This window comes from Eupeodes corollae, chromosome 1 (genome assembly GCF_945859685.1).
Source record: "Eupeodes corollae chromosome 1, idEupCoro1.1, whole genome shotgun sequence".
In the NCBI taxonomy this organism is placed as follows: domain Eukaryota; kingdom Metazoa; phylum Arthropoda; class Insecta; order Diptera; family Syrphidae; genus Eupeodes; species Eupeodes corollae.
Window position 1 is genome coordinate 285934791 of NC_079147.1, and position 20827 is coordinate 285955617.

General features: G+C 33.0%; 2 protein-coding genes across 2 annotated transcripts; both read left to right on the top strand.

Annotated features, from left to right (window-relative positions):
- Positions 1 to 1001: 1001 nt before the first annotated feature.
- Positions 1002 to 4402, top strand: LOC129951146 (uncharacterized). The gene is made up of 3 exons (XM_056063164.1): positions 1002 to 1026; positions 3971 to 4339; positions 4386 to 4402. The coding sequence occupies exons 1-3, from the start codon at positions 1002 to 1004 to the stop codon at positions 4400 to 4402; spliced, it is 411 nt and encodes a 136-aa protein (XP_055919139.1).
- On the top strand, positions 2785 to 17558 carry LOC129938902 (WD repeat-containing protein 26 homolog). The gene is made up of 4 exons (XM_056046725.1): positions 2785 to 3449; positions 3572 to 4854; positions 14826 to 15769; positions 15831 to 17558. Exons 2-4 carry the CDS (start codon positions 4444 to 4446, stop codon positions 16312 to 16314), a joined length of 1839 nt encoding a protein of 612 aa, XP_055902700.1. The 5' UTR covers positions 2785 to 3449; positions 3572 to 4443; the 3' UTR covers positions 16315 to 17558.
- Positions 17559 to 20827: the final 3269 nt, after the last annotated feature.

Here is a 20827-nt window from a genome sequence, read left to right on the forward strand (position 1 = left end):
CTGTTTATATATGCTCATGCTCTGTCAAGCTGACTAAAATCTATGAAATATAAACTGACCAATTATTAAAATAACGTTTAACTCGAGTTTATTATTGTGTTTTATAATTTTGAGTTAGTCAAACAGTAAGTATAATATGTATTTTAAAAACTAGTGATGTGTAAATAAAATCGAAAAACAACCAATATAGTAGTTTTTATAAAATTGAAATCAATATAAGTTTTAAAATAAAACAAAATAAGCAGTAAAACTAATGTTATGTATGTTACGCACCCAATAACTTTACTATGATGTATGATAATTTATGATAAGATTGAAATATAGGATCTTTCAATAAGAAGTTTCAATTTGAACAGCCAGCTATCACTTTTGAAGCTGTCATCTTTTGATATATGACAAGTAAAAATTAAACGATAATTAATAATAAGGTTGAAATGAACTACCTTTGAATAAGAAGTTTCATTTGGAATATCTAGCTGTCACTTTTAACGCTGTCATCTTTTAATATCTAAAAAGCAAAAAGTACCTAAAATTGAACGATGCACGCCTCAACAACAAACTAGAATTATAAAAATTGACTACAAAAATTGTCAGTAGCGGTTCATAAATTTAAGCACCTTCTCAGCAAACAGTAGTGAAACAGGTTGACAAATTTCAGCTGTTGAGACGAGTAAGTGATGTTAAGAATCAAAATAGTAATAATAATAATAATAATAATAATTCCTAGGTGATTTTTTGAATTAGGCTTCCTTAGCCCCGAACGATATCAAACAGTATTTTAATAAAAGCCTAAAGAGCAACAAAATTATCATCGAAAAATCATTTTTAGTGTTAAGGCCCATTTTCACCTGGGAAGCTTTGTTCAATATCAGAATTGTCACATTTGCAGTCGGAAAATACAAGAACGATTGTGAAAAAGCATTTCTTTTCTCAATGGGTTTCCGTTTGACGCAGTTTTTGGTTGCTAGGGAATTTTCTAGAGTGTTTTATATGTCGATAAAATGATCACAAGTGGATCTGGTATTGGTGAGCGTCCATTTTCCACAGTCTTTTGACATTTAAATTTCATTTTGTTTAAATTGTCCTCGAGTGCGGTCATGCTTAGGTATTTCTTATATTTAGTAAGCCTCCAAAAAATTAAGTTCCCTTACTTCGAGAAATTGATTCACTCAAAACCTGTGTTTTCTCTTATCTTCTTGAATAGTTAGCTGATTTAGTGCCTCCAGCTTCTTAACCAGCATTCATTTTTTTAAAAAGGCTAATTTTTGTTTACTTAAAAGAATTTTTTTTATATAATTTGTTTGAAAATTAATTTTGTAAAAAAACAACAACTACCGACACAAAAGGTAAGTCAACAAAAAAGGAAAAAAAAGGGGTTGAATCAGCTAAGGTGAATGTTGATAAAGGTTATAGTCAAATTGATACTTAAAAAGCTGTCACAACAAAAAAGTGATAGTCATTTTCCTACAAATATATCGTTTTTGAAAAGAGCTACCAGTCGCTTACAAAAAACCAATGAAACATTTTTTAATTACCTTTTTTAGGTACAAAACACATTCATGTGACGGACAAAGCTTACGACATTTGAAAAAGAAAAACACAAAAAAAGTAAGAATGTTATTAAAGCACAGCCAATTTTATACTTTTATCAAGATATTTTATAGGAATCATTTTATAATTTCACCATAACAACAATGAATCGTGACAATTCTAATCTTAAATTGTTCAATCGAATTGATTTGAATTGAAAAATCTTAATCAGTCGGAATGAAAATGATATTAAAATTGGACTATCAAAAATGTGATTGTCAATTATCACCTAAGCCGATTCCACTCCAGATTAACGATGTGTCAAATTTGACATTTGAGGTTGCTCATGGTAATATGGTCAGTCAAAAAAAAAAGAACTGGATTGCGGATGAGATTTCTGAAGAGAAGTTGTATTGGATTTTACTCTTGTAGAGCCTCACGGTAAGATCTTTCGGTAGAAATTTTTGATCCGTCAAATGTTGAAAAATCGGATGAAATTCTGTCAGAGAGAGGAAAAATGCCAAATAAGTATGAAGCGGTTTCTTGCCAAGAATTATCTGCCAATTAGCCAATGCGAAGCAAATCGAATGGACGACACTAAAAACACTTGCTTTACGTATCGCAATATTACATTTGACAGACCAACAATTCCTGTCCAAAGAATTTCCTTGGGCATAATTACAATACAACGAGGAACAATTATTTTACTCTCTTGTCAATGCTTTTTTCTGCCAAAACTAGCAAATTTGTATAGTGTGCAACAGCATTTGGGAAAAAATGGTTTACGATTGGCTGTTTTAAATTAGAAAAGTTCAGGAACAGACCTAATAAGTGTTTACCAAAAATACATATAAGTATATACTTGAAACATCTACGAATTGACATAACCATTAAAAAAATTCGCACCCATAATGTCATAGTGTAACTACCACCTTTGTTTTGAAATCAATCTTCCCTGTGGCACCACCTTAACAACCATATGTGAAGATTTATTTACTGTTTTACAAAAAAAAAAACAATACAACAAATAATCACTCTCTCGCTCTGCTCCATTTATCAATTCGATATTTCTATTTGCTCTAAAAACATAGCCTTCCACATAAACAGCAATTCAACCGAATACAACAGAAAGAAATAAACACAACATCAAACTGCAATCTATCATCAATCTATCTCTTTTGCTCTATCTATTCATATAACACATTCATCATCTTTTTCCCCCCAAAGCATTTAGGCATTAACAAGTATCGTTTCAACGCATCCGTACTAAAAAAGAAAAAACTCCTTTGTTTCTCATGACACAAACTCCGTTTCTGTTTTCCTATGTTCGTTGGATCATTTGGAAGACACAAAAAGATATAAAAATAAAAATAGCTACTTTGAAGTTAGAATAGAAAAGGAAAATACAAATTTTTCCACTCTATTCATTAATTCATCACTTTCTTCGTCTTTGTCGTCATCATATCATTCATCATCAAAATTCAAGCAGCAGCAGTAAAACAGCAAAAGAACAAGAAGAAAAAAGAAATAGAAATAGAAGAACACAGAAGGAGAAAAAATTTGATAATTATAGTGCAGTGCAGAAAGTAGCAAAGCAATAGCAAGTGCAATCCGAGTATTCTGTTTCTGATTCTCAAAAACGCATCGAAAAATGGCCAAATCACAGACAAAATTCAAAACTATTTAAGCGAAAATATTGAAAAACAAAGTGTTGGCCTAGAATTCCAAAAAATAATTGGTATAAAACGATAAAAAGCCACTTTTCCTTTGGGGTTTTTCTTTTCTTTTTCGTTGGTTTCTTTTTTTTCTTTCGTTTTTTCATTCGCTCGTTCCGTTTTGTGTGCTCTTCGAAGAACGAAACGTCAAAAATTTCTCGCTACACAGATTGTCAGTGAATTGAGTAGAGAACGTATCAGCAGGTAATTTTAATTTTTGTATAGTGAGGGGGAGAATATTTTTCCTACAATTTTACTTTTCTTATTTTTGGAAATGCACGAAACATAAAATCAAATCGAAATCAAAAACGAAAACGAAAATCCAGATTTTCAAAAGTAGAACTGTGCGAGGAGAAAAACTAAAAACAAAAATATTAAAATAAAATTCATACTCGAGTTGGAGTCGTTTTCAAATTCGTCCTCGACTAGAAAGAATTTGAAGAGAAAAGAGAATCACACGCAAGTTAATTCAGCTGTTCTCAAAAATAAAACATTAACATACAATAAAACAACAGCAAGCAGAAGAAAAACAATCACGACGAGAACAACAACGAGAACGACGACGAACAAAAAGAGTACAACGACGACGAGAAAGACATACACGAAGCGAGAACAGCAGAGTAGTCCCTCTCTCGCTGCCACCGCCTCCCCTTCCAAGCTCCCCTTAGCCCTCCTCCTCCTCGTTTAGACAAAGAGACTCAAAATTGATAGAAATAACAAAAAAGCTGCTGCAACTGGTGCCTCATCTGAGGACCAGCCGCCGCGCAAGAAAGGAAGACGTTCGGCAGGACAACAACAGGATTCAAGTGCCACACCAGCCTCTAACTCCACACCGTCGTCGTCGTCGTCTTCGTCTTCAGGTGTACTTTTAGCAGACAGTGATCAGCCTTCAAGCAGTTCAGCAGCAGCAGCAGCCGCCGCAGCAGCAGCAGCAGTAGCCACAACCACAGCATCATTAGCAGCAACAGCAACAGCAGTTGTTAGATCTGCCCAAACGCAGCGCAATAGTCGCGAACAGAGCACTACAACAATAGATATCTCTCAGCAGCAAACCGAACACCGTCGTCGTCGAAGTCGCGGACACTCGAAAGGCAGTATTGAGACTACAGAAACGGAGTCACAATCTCCGGAAACAACGAGTGCAGAAGCCAGAATAGAACGTCGCAACAGCAGTAATAGCAGCGCCAGTGGCACTGCCATGCAAAACGCTAACAACTCGTCATCAGTAGCTAGTGGCGGCGGCCCAGGACCAGGCGGGGGTGCAAGCAGCGGTGGTGAATCCACGAACGGACACATCTCTGGTGGACCCGCGGAGCTAGCCCAGAATGGCACAACGGTCTCTTCGGCGCTACCGATATCACGCACCACAACGACTAATGGCACGCTTAGTGGCCCGCCGTATAGTTCTTCAACGAATCGTCTTCATCTCGATAAGACCAACCAGGAGACGGTACGTCTGATCGGGCAGTACTTGCAGAATGTCGGACTGGACAGGACTGCCGACTTGCTGATGCAGGAATCTGGGTGCTTTTTGGAGCATCCGGCCGCAACTAAGTTTCGGGAGCACGTTTTGTCTGGCGATTGGACAAAAGCTGATAGCGATTTAAAGGTAAGTAGTTGATTGTTATTGTGTCTCTATTTCTTCTCTTGTTATTGTTTTCTTTGTTATACCCATCTACCTAATGCGTGTTTGTTTGGATAACAAATCTACAGAACGAACGATTCACCCATTGCTTGCTCAATCAATGAAATTCGTTCATTTCAAGACAAAGAAAGCAGTTCATTTGCCTTTTTTTCTGTTTGTCGCGTATCTCGTATGTGCGTTTGTTTGATTTGGTTTTGGTTTGGTTTATAAAGTATAATCTCACCTTCATCGACTGCGGCCACGGCCCACGGGCGCTGCTGCTGATGAAAGCAAATAGTTAAGCATTTATATATATTTTGTTAATTTATATTGAATTTGAGTTGAATTTTCAAAATACCATAAATAAAGTAAACAATAATTGAATGGACGACGCACTGCGAGAAGCAGTACAAAAGAAAAAGATGAAATAAAACATGAAAATAGAAATAGGAAAGAGAGGGTGGAGTTGGATTGGGAATAGGAATGGAAGATTCAAATCAAATACCTTTAATACGCCAACGCATTTGATTTCTTTTTCTATTTTCATCTTTACGAAAGAAAAGGGGGTTGAGGGAAATTGTAAGAGAGAATTATCATAATCACTTTGTTTTCTTTATTTTTGTTTTTGTTTGTGTGTTTTTGTATCATTAGTGCGTACGTAATGGGAGATAGCTCTTAAGCAAAGCAAAAGCAACACAAATCGTTATCAGCTGCTTTATGTCGATTAATATGTTTTTGTTTTATTTTTTAGGTAACTATATAAAACGCAATTTAAAAAATGCTCTTAGGTATTCTGTAGGTTAAGTGTTCTAAATTAAGTAATTAATTAATGCAGAGAAATGTTTGTTTTAGTAAGGAGAGGGGGCGGGGGGTTAAGTTGACTGGTTTTTTTTTAGACGAGAGCCTGGTGTGACCTTTGAATATCTCTACGAACCTTGCGACCTTGTGATAAGCTTTCTCTTTTGCATTGTAAGCTCTTGTTGATAGGTCTTTGTATCAATGTGCTCCTTTCGACATAAGATTATGTTTTAGGTACTATGTATTTTTTTTGTGTGGTTTTAGACACCGAAGATAATAATAGTGAATGAGAGATTTTTGAAGAATAAGTTTTAAATACATTTTCATAACTCGTTTTTCTAAAGTGTGCGTAAGAATTGAATAGGTTTTTCTTGTAGCTAGTTTTTGATATGAAAATTCAAATACGAGGTCAATGTCAAGTATACAAATAGGGGTTTCAATAAGAGGTTTCACTTTGATCTTAAAAATGGAAAGATTAAACTATTGTCAAGAGATCATACTTTCTCGTTAAATACTAACTACTAAAAATAATTTTGTTAAGTGATTTTACATTGTCATTGCTGAAATTAATTATTTTATTTGATTTGATTATTTATTTAGCTTTCGCTATTTTACAATCTTTAACTTAAAAGGAAAAAAACTACTTTTTAAATTAAATATAATTCATTTTTACATATACTATCTTTTTTCTTTTAAAAACAATACAATTATTTTTTAACTTTAAGTCAAAAGGCAAGTTATTAAATAATTTAAAACCTTTATGATATCCAATATATTCTGCTATCTACTTATTGTAAAAAATTGTAGCCTGTAATCATTGCTATTTCTTAAATTGTGTGTTTGCACAATTAAGTAACATATTACTTTTCATTTTGAAGTACATTCATTGATGTTCTTTGGTTAATGTTTAGCCATTTTAGAGCATCTAACATAAGTTGTATCGGTGTTAACCTATTACACATGAGAATACATCGCATTTCCCTAATTTGAAATTTTTGTAACCTTTCTGATATTTGTCTAGAACCCAGAAAAATATTCAAAATGTGGTTTGATCATTACATTATACATTTTAATTGCACAATTCATAGACACTTTACCGCTTGTTTTTAGAAAAATCCTATTTTCCTAGCAATTTTATTACATATATTGTTAATGTGATTTTCGAAACATAATTTTGTATCAATAATAACTCCTAAATACTTAATTTCTTAAACCTTTTCAATTGCCACTTCATTAAAAATAATATTTTGTACAGACTCCCCATTAATTATAATAGCTTTAGTTTTTGAAGAGTTAAGCTTTAATTTATTCATTTTGAAATAAGATTCAATGTTTTTTAAATCAGCATTCATTGATCGATACACTCCTCCGCAGATCTTCCATACGCATATAACAAGGTATCGTCCGCCTAGCCTTCGCATGTCTTAATACATTTTCCACGTCGTTTATGTAAATTATGAAAAGAAGTGTCCCTAACACCGTTTCTTGAGGCACACCCATCGTTTCATCCAAAACTTCTGATAATTTACTTGACACATTGGTTCTCTGAGTTCTGTTTGATAAATAGCTTTTGAACCATTGTAGTTCCACTCCTTCAATACCATATCGCTTCAGTTTTTTCAGCATTGCATTATATCTCGATCAATTGTCTCAAATACTTTTTGTAGATCCAGAAAAACAGCAACAATAACTTTCTTGTCGTAAACTTCGATTTTCCATTGCGTAATTATCAGATTAAGTAATGCTTCACAACTGTGATTTTGCCTAGATCCAGACTTATAATCCGTAACGAAATGATTGGCTGGTTATATACAGTTGAATTCTTATTGTTAATATTAATTAAAAGATTTAAATTACTGTTAGCATCGTATTTTGGTCAACAAAACAGTAGATACGCTCTGTGACTAGTAAATTTGCGACCTAAAGAATTTTTAAAACATAAGGATCACGAAATTCCCGAACAAATCTTTTAATAAAACCAAGAGTCTTATTACCCTTTTTAATAATGGTCAATAAATGTAAGTTTTTAGTCCAACACTATTAGTAGTATTTATTAATCATGATTAGCTAATATTGTAAGAACATAAATTCTTATTTATAATATAGCTTTAAAGTGTACAGCAGCTACGGCATTTTGTATCACAATAAATATAAGTTAAAATGTTAAAACATCAAATTACAAAAAGAAAGAAAGAGAATAATAATAACAAAAATATTAATAGGAATAGGTACTTAAACAATTTTATAAAAAGATGAATTTAAAAAATGTATTATTAATTGTTTTAATTGTAATTAAGGTACAGTTTTAGTTAATTTTGTAATTTCTTTGCGCAATTTAAACTTCTTATTTCACGTAGTAACGAATTCCACATTCGTGAGGAGTTTACAAAAAACTGGCGTTCAGATGTCGCACAACAAAAACGCGGGACCAATACTTAAGCGGAACGATTTGAGTTTAGGAATCTTATCTCATTATAAAGGTATTCAGGTTGTCGAGTTTGAAGAATATCAGAGAAAAAAGTTATAGTTCGATATTTGAGAAAATTTTTAAATGTCATTTTTGAGAAATTGAATCACGTCTAAGTCCATAAACATAACGAACAGCCTAGTTAAAGACGACACTAAGTTTTCTTTTGCTTTCGAAGTCAAGTTTGCAAAAAATTTCGCAACCGTAAGTTAATAAAAGCAGAAACAACGTTTTTATTAAAAGAACTCTGATTTTTATTGGAATTAAATATTGATATGGCATACGAAGGACACTATAACACTTACCCACAGTTCTATTGATATGGTCCTCCCAAGTCAGGGTCTTATTGACCAAAACAACGAGGTTTATAGCTTTGTCGACATACATGATGGCACTTTCTTTGAGATCAACTTGAGGAAAACATGACACATCAATCTTATTCCTAGCGATGACGATGCATTTCAATTTTATCGGGTTAATCAGCAAGCAATTTTCTATTGACCATTGATCGATTCTTCTTAAATCTTCATTAATACATGCAACGTAGTGTTCAATCATCCCTAAGGGACAACTTAGGTACAGCTGATTTTTTTTCAATACTGGGCATCTCGTTTACATACATTGAAAAGAACAAGGGGCCTAGTATTGACCCTTGTGGAACACCATTCGCTACAGGTAAGAAGATCGATTTTTGTTGATTATGTTCAATCGCCTGTTCACGCTCTGTTAAATAAGAAAACAATAAATCGACTGCAGAGGAGGAAAAATTGAAATAATTTGAGAGCTTAAGGCAAAGAATGTTGTGATTTACCACATCGAAAAAGAATAAGAAAAGTAACGTTGTCCATATCAACTGCTTTTCTGATATCCTCAGAAACACTTAACAAGGCAGTCAAGCAGCTATTTTTCTTTCGAAAGCCGGATTGTCTTGAGGTCAATAAGTCAAACCGTTTTACAAACTCGTTTATATGTTTTTGAAGTATTCTCTCAAAAACTTTCTACAAGAAAGGCAATATAGATATAGGTCTAAACTCTTCTCCTTTGAAATTGTTTAGTACAGGAATAACCTTTGCTTTTTTTTCATAGAGAAGGAAATTCATGCGTTCTTAAAATGGAGTTAAAAATGAGTGTGATGAATAGTAGCAAGGCAAGGAGAACAATTTTTAAGAACTTAGGGTGCATCATATCTAGTCCTACAGCGTTAGATTTTATCGATACAAGTGCCTCAACTACATGCTCCGGGGTAATGGGAGAGAAGTCGAAAAGGGGTGTATTTGGCCTAACATTTGATAAATTATTCTCCGACGAATTAACCCGGTCTGGAAAATGCGAGGTGCCTGTCGTGCTTGAGACGAAAGATAAGTTTAGGGCATTTATGTCAAGCAAATCTGTAGATTTGTTATCGAATTTACCAATTCCTATGTTTTTCAGATTCTTCCAAATCTCTTTGCTTCCCAATGCGGCATTGAAACGTGTTGAATATGTTTGAGCTTTGGCCTTGCGTATCTCCCGAATAATTTTGTTTCGCAGTTTGGAATAATTTACATAAAAACTGTCAATGCGAAATAATTTCCATCGTTTGAAGAATAAATCTCTTTTTTAAATGAGAGAGAGAATACTTCTTGTTATCCACGGTTTACTATTTGGACTAAAAGTTTTAGTTCTTAGGGGTACATGACTATAATAAAGTTCATTAATTTTTTCAGTAAAAAGTTCTACCTGCATAGAGGTCGAAGATATATCTAACAATGAGTGCCAACTAATAGTATTAAGATTTTGTTCCAAGGCGCCGTAGTTCAAATTACGGAAATCCCTGTATTCGATGGTATGGTTTTGCCTATGTCTTTCAACGTGGAAATCATAAACTAAGAAAATAAGGTCGTGTTTTGAAAAACCTGGAGCAGATAGTTGATCCTAGTGAATAACTTTATTTCGATCACATACTAAAAATAGATCCAACAATGAAGGATTACAATTATTAGGGAAATGTGTAGGCTTAGATGTGTTTACAGAAAATAGATTTAGCTTCAGAAATTGGTCATACACGTTATTTTCCTCTAAGATATTGCAATTGAAATCACCACTTAGGATTATGTTAGAGTACGAAATTGAAACCTGTTCTAAAGTAGAGATAAGAGGAGAAATACAAACGTTTCTGTTGGGTCGATATACTGTTCCCACTAAAATTTTTTCTTGACCATTCGAAATTTCTACGAAAGCGAATTCCATTTCACTTTCGTTTAAATCTATCCAAAGGTCAGTGAAACTTGACAAATTACAAAGTGATATCAGCAAAATGGTTGTCGTGGCTACGAATTCAATACCATATCATTTTAATGAAATTTTCAAAGACCAAGTCGCACATTTGCACTTGTATGTGCTCGATAACTTCACGAATTTCATCTTTAAATGTACGCAGGAATTTCATCTTTAAGGTCTTGAATCGATTATCTAGCAATAGCATAGACATTTTTTCACGTCATCCCAAATAATCGAGTAACTACATACAGAACTCTAGAAAGTAGTCAACTTAAATGAAAGACTCAATCTAAGATCAAGCTCATCAAGTGCATGTGTTAGTTTTTTTTGTTAGAAAAATAATACACAAAATCAAACAAATCAATCTCCTTTTTACTTTCACTCGAAATAAAATATACAGCGGTGGACAAGAATTTGGCACACTTGTTTAAGAATATAAAAACCATTTAATTTTCAATTTGTTTTCTTATTATGAAATTAGTTTTATTTTATTTACATTACATATATGTACATAGCACTATGTTTTCATAGTACTTCATAAAATATGTTTAACATCTGTAAGAAGAAAAAAGTATGGATGGACACGAATTTTACTTACCATTATCAATTCTAAGTTTTTCTTAGTACGAGTATTTGGTAGATAACCCATTATTTTGCAGTACAGAAGCAATACTTCTTGTCAAACTTTCAACCAAAACCTCACATCGTGACTTTGGAATTGCATACCAAGTATTTTGAATCTTCTGCCACAATTGTGTTAAATTGGTTGTTTTTGTTTTGCTCAATGTGATGTTCAACAGTATTCTACAAATTCTCGATCGGGTTAAGATCGGGTGATTGTGCTGGCCACTTCAAAACCTCTATTTTATTCACCTCTAAGGCACAATTCACTAACTTTGAAGTGTGTTTAGGGTATTAGTGTATCATATGATCCAACAGGATATCTCTGTACACGTTCTGGTCCATTTTGGTGTCAATTTTTACGATGGGGCCAACGCCGTGCCATGAAAAAGCATCCCAGATCATAACGTTGGTTCCACCGTGTTTCACCGTCTTAATGGTATACCTTCGATCATATTCGCTGTTTTTTGGACGCCATACATATTTTTTCCCATCCGGTCCGAACCGGCAGAATTTGGATTCATCGCTCCAAAACACGTTTTTTCAAAAACTAATTGGTTTGTCTAGGTGAGCTTTGGCAAACTGTAACCTAGATTGCAGATTTTTGTTTCATACAAGTGGTTTTCTCTGAGCAACGCACCCACGTATATTGTTTTCATTTAATCGATCGGCGTCTTATGGTCCTTAATTAAACATTTACTCCATAGTTCCTTTCGAATGGCACTGGAGGTCTTAAACGTATCCTTGGTCGATAACCTATAAATAATTCTATCTTCATTTGTAATTGTCTTTCTGGCCCGGGGGTTTTGTTTAACATTTTCAATCACTCTAGACTCTTCGAAATGACAAAGGGTATTATAAACCAGCTTCCTGAAGCATTGTAACAACTTAGAAATGTCTGTTACCCTTTTGACTTCATTTTCAAGGTCATACTTCTTTTTTCCTTTGAGCACCATTTTCCTTTTGCCATGACTAATTAATTTTTTTAAATTTTTTTTTTAATATAGATCATTAAAAGAACATTTAACTAACTCAAAAATTATTATTTCCTTTCCAAAAAAAAAACAAAAATTAAAAATACACTCTTTGATTGCAAAACGGGCTAAATTTATTTCCAGCTAAAAACAACGCAAATCACAAACAATCTTCGTTTTTCGCAAAACGGTATTTTACTTTTCAATAATTTACACATTTTTATTACCATATAAGGTAGTCATACTAACAACATAAAGATGAACCGTTACTTGCAAGTAATAAAGAATTGAAAATAGAAAAATACTTGTACTCTTTTCAATGTGCTAAATTCGTGCCCACCACTGTAAATTGCAGTTCTGAAATTCACTTCAATCCATTTTGATTTAATTTTGTTCAAACTTAATACGAAGTGATTTACGTGTTCGAGTTTTGTGATTTTAAAAGTCATTCCTTAGGCATAAATAACCCGATAAACGTAAAAAGTGATTGAATTTATTGTTTTTTTCTTTTTTTGTCATGTAACGTTGGCCGCTCGATTTTTATAACTTAGATTGTTAATTGATATTAAAAACAACTCACATAAAAAAAATTAAAACAATCGAATAAAATGCAAAATCACCATCTTTTGCAATTATAAGGTTATTGTACTAAAAGAACAAAGTCTTACAGCGAATTCCTTGATAGTTCAAAAATCTATTTAAAACTCGATCTAATAACTCTCAGTTTATCTTAAAAATTTGGTTTTAAAAATATTTTCAAGTTTAACATTTTGTTTCTTTTTTACTATAGAACTGGTTTAGTTAAGCAAAGTTCCGGAGAAAAATAAACTACATTTCTGACATTCTATCGAGTAATAATATTAAAAGTTTGTCAGTTTAGATTTAGCGGTAAACAATTTTCTTATTGATTCTAGTTTATTAAATAAATTGTCGTTTAAATTAATTTTCATTATTATTTTTCTGCGAACTATTTTCAATACTTTATGTGTCGGTTGCTTTTAAAATATTTTCTGCTTATTTGGTTCTATTAAGTTTTCGAAGTAATCCCTGTGACTAGACCTATGGTCTATCTGCGATTAGAGCTTCCATAGACCTTAGGGTTACAGAAATTGAAACAGGGTCTAAACATCTTATGCCTGTCTTGGAACTTTCATAGAATTAAATTTACCTTGGCGAAGGTAAAGGCGTCGCGGATCATTAAAAAAGGGTTTTCAACTAAAAGAAAGCAAATAACAGAAGCTAAACATTAAAAGCTACAAACTTTATATGTACATACATACATAGACATATTATGTGTATTTTTGTAGTCTGAAAGTTTTTTAAAGATGGACTTGTCAGCGTCAATAATGGTATTTTCTAAAAATGTATTACTTTAACATTTTAAACCAATTCGGTGACTCAAATTTCATAAAATAGTATTACCTGATCATTAAATCTTTCAAAGAATTAAAAACATTGCTAAACTAAATCAGAGTTTAGAGAACTTGATGAAGAAATGAGTTAGAATGCAACCGAGTTCCAATTTTTTAATTAACAGGGTTGGAATCGCGTAAGGTGATAGTTGACTGTCACTGTTTTGATAGTCAATTTTGATTATCAACTCTTCCTTGTACTACGTAAGGTGATCACTAAAAGCCGTTTATTGAAACTTACTTAGCTCCTAGTTTTTGCTAAGTAAAATTGAGGTTTCGATAAAAATGACAAAGTGGAGTGGAATGTTTTGGTCATTCTAAAAAATTGACCAATTAAAAAAAAAAATCATTCACGTTTTTCTATAAAGTACACATATTTGGAAGAATAACACTTTTTTGAGGATCAAATTCCAATGCCATTGTTCAATTAACGTAATGTTAGCCCACAAAATGATTTAACTCTGACTTGACTTTGAACTGACTGAATAATTAGCCTGTATATATTAATATTTTCTATTTTCTAAACCAGGACGAACAAATTAGGAACAAAAAAAAATAAGAACAAATATTTTATGTAGTGCAGTAATGTAGAACCAACATTTCTTTTACAATGGCACAGTCAGCTAAACATAACAAGTCAATCTGCATTCAATGTGCTCTCTTTCTACTTTTTTGGGAGTGCTTAGATTCACTGTATGTGCTCCTTGAACGTACCACAACTCCACACATTGGACCCAAACTCTACAGTGGAATAGAAGAAAATATGATTACTAAATACAGAATCAAAAATGAAAGGGAAGTAAAAACGATCAAAATTTAGAAATAACTTTCAAGAATGAGATAAGTAAAAACATTACCGAGTATTATAACCATAAATATTTCAAAGACTGCATAAGCTTTTTTAAGAATAACACCTTTGCATCTTTGGTCTAATAAACACTTCAAAACACTGGGCAAATTTTGGTAAAATGTGAAGTACGCATTCACCGAAGGTGGGAACACTTGGGACAGTACCAACCTTCTCTTACTGACGGTATCTCAAAAACTGGATTTTCTAGTTGATAGGAAGAACTGTAAGCGCTTCGTCGAGTTCTTGAAGGGTACACTAAAGATCTTTAGGTTGTAGAGCACTTGCCCAAACTAAATTGATTAATTTTCTTTTGTAATTCTCTTCCTTCCTCAATTGATTTCTCAATGAGACTCCACATATCAAAGCTTGTCCTTTTGAATCTTTTTTTCAACAGGTAATTTTGTACACACAAATGCAGCTTTCAATTGTTTATTTAATTTTATAGTTCCGTAGTTATTGTACTCAACACTCAAATATGTTCGCATTAAACTAATACTAAACTAAACTAATAAATTAAAATGCAGTTATTAGCAAACATAAATACATTTTTTTTCTATTAACTTATTTAATTTCAGGAGCTTGAGCCTTTAATCGAAGCAAAGCATGTTAACATCACTGAAATGAAATTCATAATACTCGAACAAAAATACCTCGAGTATTTGGAAGACGGTTGCCCCTTGGATGCCTTACATGTCCTTCGCAACGAATTAACACCACAACAGCACAATATCACACGCGTTCACCAGTTATCCTCATACATGATGTGTTCGAACAATCACGATCTCTATCAACGTGCTAAATGGGAGGGCAAGGGCATTGTGTCGCGTTCCCATGTCATGGAACGTCTGCAGGCCTTCCTGCCACCTTCCGTAATGCTGCCACCACGTCGTTTGCGTTCATTACTAACACAAGCTGTTGAATTACAAACACAGCGTTGTCCATGCCACGATGTGGGATGGGAGACCAATTTAGAAACAGTTTCTTTGCTCTCGGATCATTGCTGTTCAACAGAAGGTTTCCCCATGCAAACGCTCCAGATACTCACCGAACACTGCGATGAAGTGTGGTTCATAAAATTCTCACCGAACGGCTTGAAATTGGCTTCAGGCAGCAAGGATGCTAGCGTCATAATATGGGACGTTGACCCCTATAAATTGCAGCTAAAACATCGACGTACACTCGATGTGCAGGTGAGTGTGTCATTCCTTAGCTGGAGTCCAGATTCCAAGCTGTTGTTGGTCGGTGGACCTGATGATTCGCCTGAGATTTTCATATGGAATGTAGAAGATTGCAATTTGATTGTGAAGATGTCACATGCCATGGACGATAGTTTATCGTGTGGTGCATTCAATCCGGATGGGACACGTTTCGTAACGGGCGGCCTGAAGGGTCAATTTTATTTGTGTGACTTGAAAGGGACCATTTTGGACAGCTGGGAGGGAGTTCGTGTTAATTGTTTGGCCTTTTTGTCAGATAATAAAACAGTTCTAGCTTCAGATAATCATTATCGTATTAGAGGGTAAGATATAAATATAAATCTTGAGACTCATTAAATATAATTTAATCCTTATTTTGTTTAGCTATGTATTCGACAATCCACGCACCGATTATGACATAATTAAAGAAGCACACCCCATAATGACATTTACAATCAATTCAACAGAGCGTTATGCCCTTCTAAATATTGCCACTCAGGGCCTGCATCTCTGGGATTTAGAAGATAAGACCTTAGTTCGTCGTTTCCAAGGAATGCGTCAGAGTAATTTTGCCATACATTCGTGTTTTGGTGGCATCAATGAGAGTTTCGTTGCGAGTGGCAGCGAAGACAACAAAGTCTGCATATGGCACATCAAGCGCGAGGAGCCTCTTGCTAAGCTTTCTGGTCACACAAAAACCGTCAACTGTGTCTCATGGAATCCAGTATTTCCGTCCATGTTGGCATCGGCGTCCGATGATGCAACCATACGAATCTGGGGTCCCAAGACGCAAACACTCAATAATTCACCCGAGAGTGATGACTGCTCATCTTGTTCTTCATCATCATCATGGAATGTGACATCATAATAAAGTTAATTATTTCTTTTCTCCTGATCCTCAATTTCTTCTTCTTCGTCTTCTTCTTTCTCCTGCTCCTCTTCTTATACTTTTTATCGATTGCTGAGCATATACAAAAATCATTGCAATATTTTTCCTTTTTATATTGTTTTCTACCATTTCCTTCTAAGTGAGTGCGTGTGACTACAATTGGGAATTTATTATGTTCCCCCTTAAACAAAATATATATCCATTAAAAATTAGTGTTTAATTATTTAGGAAGGTAATTTTTACAAAAACAAAAAAAATTAAAGAAAGAAAGTAAGAAACATCAAAACAAACAATAGCTTACTCCTATCACCCTCCCTTTGTTTTTTAACAACAACAAGCATTTGTTTTAATCTTTTATACCATTTATCTAATTGATGTTATTTTAATTAATTTGTTTTTTGTTTAACTAATTAATTTACAGTATATGAATATATAGGAAAGAATTTATAAATATATATATTAGTATATATGTATGATGTATATATATATATTACCAACAAATACAACTCTTAACAAAACAGCAATAACAACAATTTAAACATTTACAAACAATTCAAATAAATTCTTATTATTTACAAAAATAAAAGAACACCACAAAAAAATAAATAAAATATAAAATTTATTGAACAAACAAAAACCAGCGGCAAACAAACAAAATAAAACAACATATAAATGGGTCATAGTAATAAAAATAGTTAAACAATAGTTATAAAATAAAAACAAACAAAACATAGATATATGAAAATGGAAAAAAATATATATTAGAATTCTAAAGCAAAAAGAAAATTATATAATAAATTTAATAAAATACAAAAATAAGAAACAGATATTTATATACGCAAATTGTGTTGTCTTCGAGAATACATAATTAGAACAATAGAAATTATAATAAATTTTCTTTTCTCCTAAAAATTATAAAAACAAAACAAAAAACAAAGAAATATTATATAAATATTAAATAAAAAATTGCAAATAAAGATAGTAAAACAAAAAAACAAGAAATAAAATTATAATTACAAGAATTACAAAAAAAAAATAAAAAAAAAAAAACAATTAGGAATTCTTATTAAGTGAAATATTAACAAAATAAAAATACAACAGCAATTACGAATAATTAAGAGAGACAAGTTTTAACGTATATATATATATATACAATTTAAAATAGGTTTGCAGAATAATAATTAATTATAATTAAATTTTAAACAAAATGAGCGTTTCTTTTTTTAAATAATGTTCTTTCTTTATTTTATTGTTTTGTTTTTCTTTTTCTTAACTTTTCGTTTGTCCATTCATGAGGTCGTCTAAATGCGCCTGAATATACATGATATATTAAGGACATTTTACATATATATATATTAAAATAGGTATATAATTAAAACAAAACTACAACAAGAAATCATCTAATAAAAGAGATTTTAATAAACCAAATTTGTGTATTGATTTTTGCTCTAAATTTTTTTCAAGGTTTCTTCACTGGATCTGGTAATCAAAGTGCACTTTTCTGATTCGGTCTGGTAATCAAAGTGCACGTTTCTGATTCATGGTCGTAATTCAAATGGGACTCAATTATTTTGTAGGTCAAAAACAACAAACAAGGGTAAAAGGTTCAAATGCTCTTAAATTTGATGAGGATTCTACTCGATATTGCGTGTAGAACAAAGGAAAAGGGGACATGTAAATATATTACCTATGAAAGAACCCCACAGTGCCAGGAAAGTTATTTTTTGAGTAGAAGACCAGCGCTACTAGAACTCCATCGTAATCGGAAACTTCTCCAAATCTTAAAAAAATATACCAACGACGATACGATGAAAATGTAACAAAAATCTGTCAAACCGTAATATATTTTTCTTTATTCGATATTCAACAAATGTGTGTTTTTTTTAATTATTCGTAAATAAATAAATTATAACAATGATAAATGTTGAAATGTATTACAACAATTTGATGAAGCCATCTTCCGTACTTAATACGTTTGCATCTGCATCTAAAGTCTTAATTTGTATTGACGTACATACAGCTGTGTTCAAAATAATAGTAGTGCTCATTAACCTATAGCATCCCTGACATTAACGCCATCTTTGCAGTTGTAAACTTAATTTCCCTGATGTCAAATTTTCTAACGGTCAACCATAAACAAATATACTGTAGCCTTATATTGAAAATTAATTAACAACAAATGTTATTAGACAGCATTGATATGTTTGCTTAATTAGAGCTTTTGTTTAATTTGTAAGTGATACATAATTAAAACTATTTTTTTTTCTTAGAAGAAAGTATTAATTTAATTTTGATAAATTTACAAAAAAAAGTTGTTTTATTTAAATTGAATTATAAAATGTGAAGAGCAAAACATTGCAATGTGTATAAGCCATGTCTAATACTGAACCTGCGAAGGGAAAACTCATTTATAAATCCAAAATCTTTTGGAATGCTCACCCACAATAATAGCCCACGCCATTAAATTCAAGGAAATACCTGAAACCCGAGGAAGAAACAGAAAGACAACAGTCATGGAGGACAGGCGCATTGTCCGGATGAGCAAAGTCGAACCCTTTGCGTCGGCTGTTGAAATACGATTCGGAGGCGATTGTTGGAAGCAAATTTAAGTGCTTGCAGTCCTCGCAAAGTCCCGCTGTTGATCAAGAAGTACCCAAATTCACTACGGACGGTAAAACTTGGAGGATCAAAGATTTTAATTTGGGCCTGTTTTTTATACTCTGGTGTAGGGCCCATAAAATGTATTGAAGGCATTCTGGCTTAGCGGGTCTATGTCGAAATCCTACAAAATACAATGCTGCAATCACCTGACCTTAACCCCATTGAAAATGTACACATACTCGTACATATACGGATTATGAAGACATTGAAATGCTTGGAAGCTGGGTCAAAACCAATTACATTTCCAGCAGCTTTTGCAGCTTTCTGAGCCTTCATTTCTTCGTCGGGATCATATTTGTGAACGAGATATACCCTCGTTTTTTCCATCATCGTCGTTTTTTTCCATCTTACAGAATTCTGAATAAAAGCGTTCAACACACCTTAAGATTATATACGACTTGTGAAATGCAGATTGTGTAGTATGCGGACGCTTTGCTTACTTGCATACATACATACTGGACATAGTTGCTCCTCTAAAACGTTAGGAGTTGCCGAAATGACTGGCACCTTGCTTAATCTAGTTGGTTCAGTCCAACACTCAAGTTTGTTCCCATCACTGTGATGGTATTCTACTTCACGGTAATTGTATTCTACTTCAGCGAAGAAAAAACAATACACACAATTTTGTTACTGGTGGGACAGCAAAACTCTCTTCTGCTGCATAAAAGGACCTAAAGAGAATATCAAGTAAATACTTGAAGACTATAAATTTACTAGTACAATTCCAGAGGGTTTAAACTTTTAATCAAGGATCTTCTAACAGCACATGGAATTTGATGTTTTTAACTCTTTCGAAAGAATCGTTGCTGCAATATTTAACATTTTTAATTTAATCTACTATCAATTTCAAAATGTTTGTTTTCCTTTTCTGAAGCTTTTGTATACATTCACAACAGCCGGTTCCAACATACACAATTCTCATAACCGAGTTTAAGGGTCCTTTTTGGGGGCTATCTAAATTCATGAAGTAGTTTCATTTTAAATAAAATGTGTGGCCTCCCAAATGAATAATTCCTTTTTGCATACCAATAACATAACATAAATAGAAAAATAGTGTTAGCCATTAGTAAAAAAAGAAGGAAGAAAGGATGTTAAGCTCTACGTTGGTTTTGAATCATTCTTGAATATTTTAATGACAGGGAAAGACAGATCGTTATAAGGCATTTCACATTCGTGTAGGATGCCTAAAGATCGAATCTCTGTCCATCCCAGTACGACTTATGATATGGTTCTCAAGGATATTACGGTCAACAAAATTAAAGGGGAGGAATGCGACCGGCTCTTTTCCATAGGAATAGTCGTTATGAAGATGAGCGAGTGACTCAATGAGCCCATGGTGTTTTCGTCATCAATTATTTTGAATGCTTTTAAAATGACTTAAGGCAGTTACTGAAACACCAGTCCAGAGATAGAAGTTGTACTCAATGTTTGGACGCATATATATTTCATAGTTTGTAACCAGATCAGAAGAGAGAAATTTCTAGCATCGCGTCCGTGATCGTTCGCAATAGGTGGTTCACAAAAGGGTATATCTCGCTTTGCGTATCGAGTTTTCGAAGCATTAAATTATGCAATTATATGTATTCTGGACGCAGTTCTACATCCAAAGAAGAGGAACAGAGCGTTTGGGTGCACCAGCATTTGTTTTGTGTTTTTCAGACTTGAACTAATTGAATTCTACTTGTATTGAATGGTCACTCTCAAGAAAACATAGTGACTAATTAAAGATTCCAAAATATTTATTGACAGCGTCCCAATTACCTTTCTAGTATTGGGCAGGTTCAGACGACATAAGGGACTTGAAAGTTAGGCAAGTTTCTAGTATCTGATT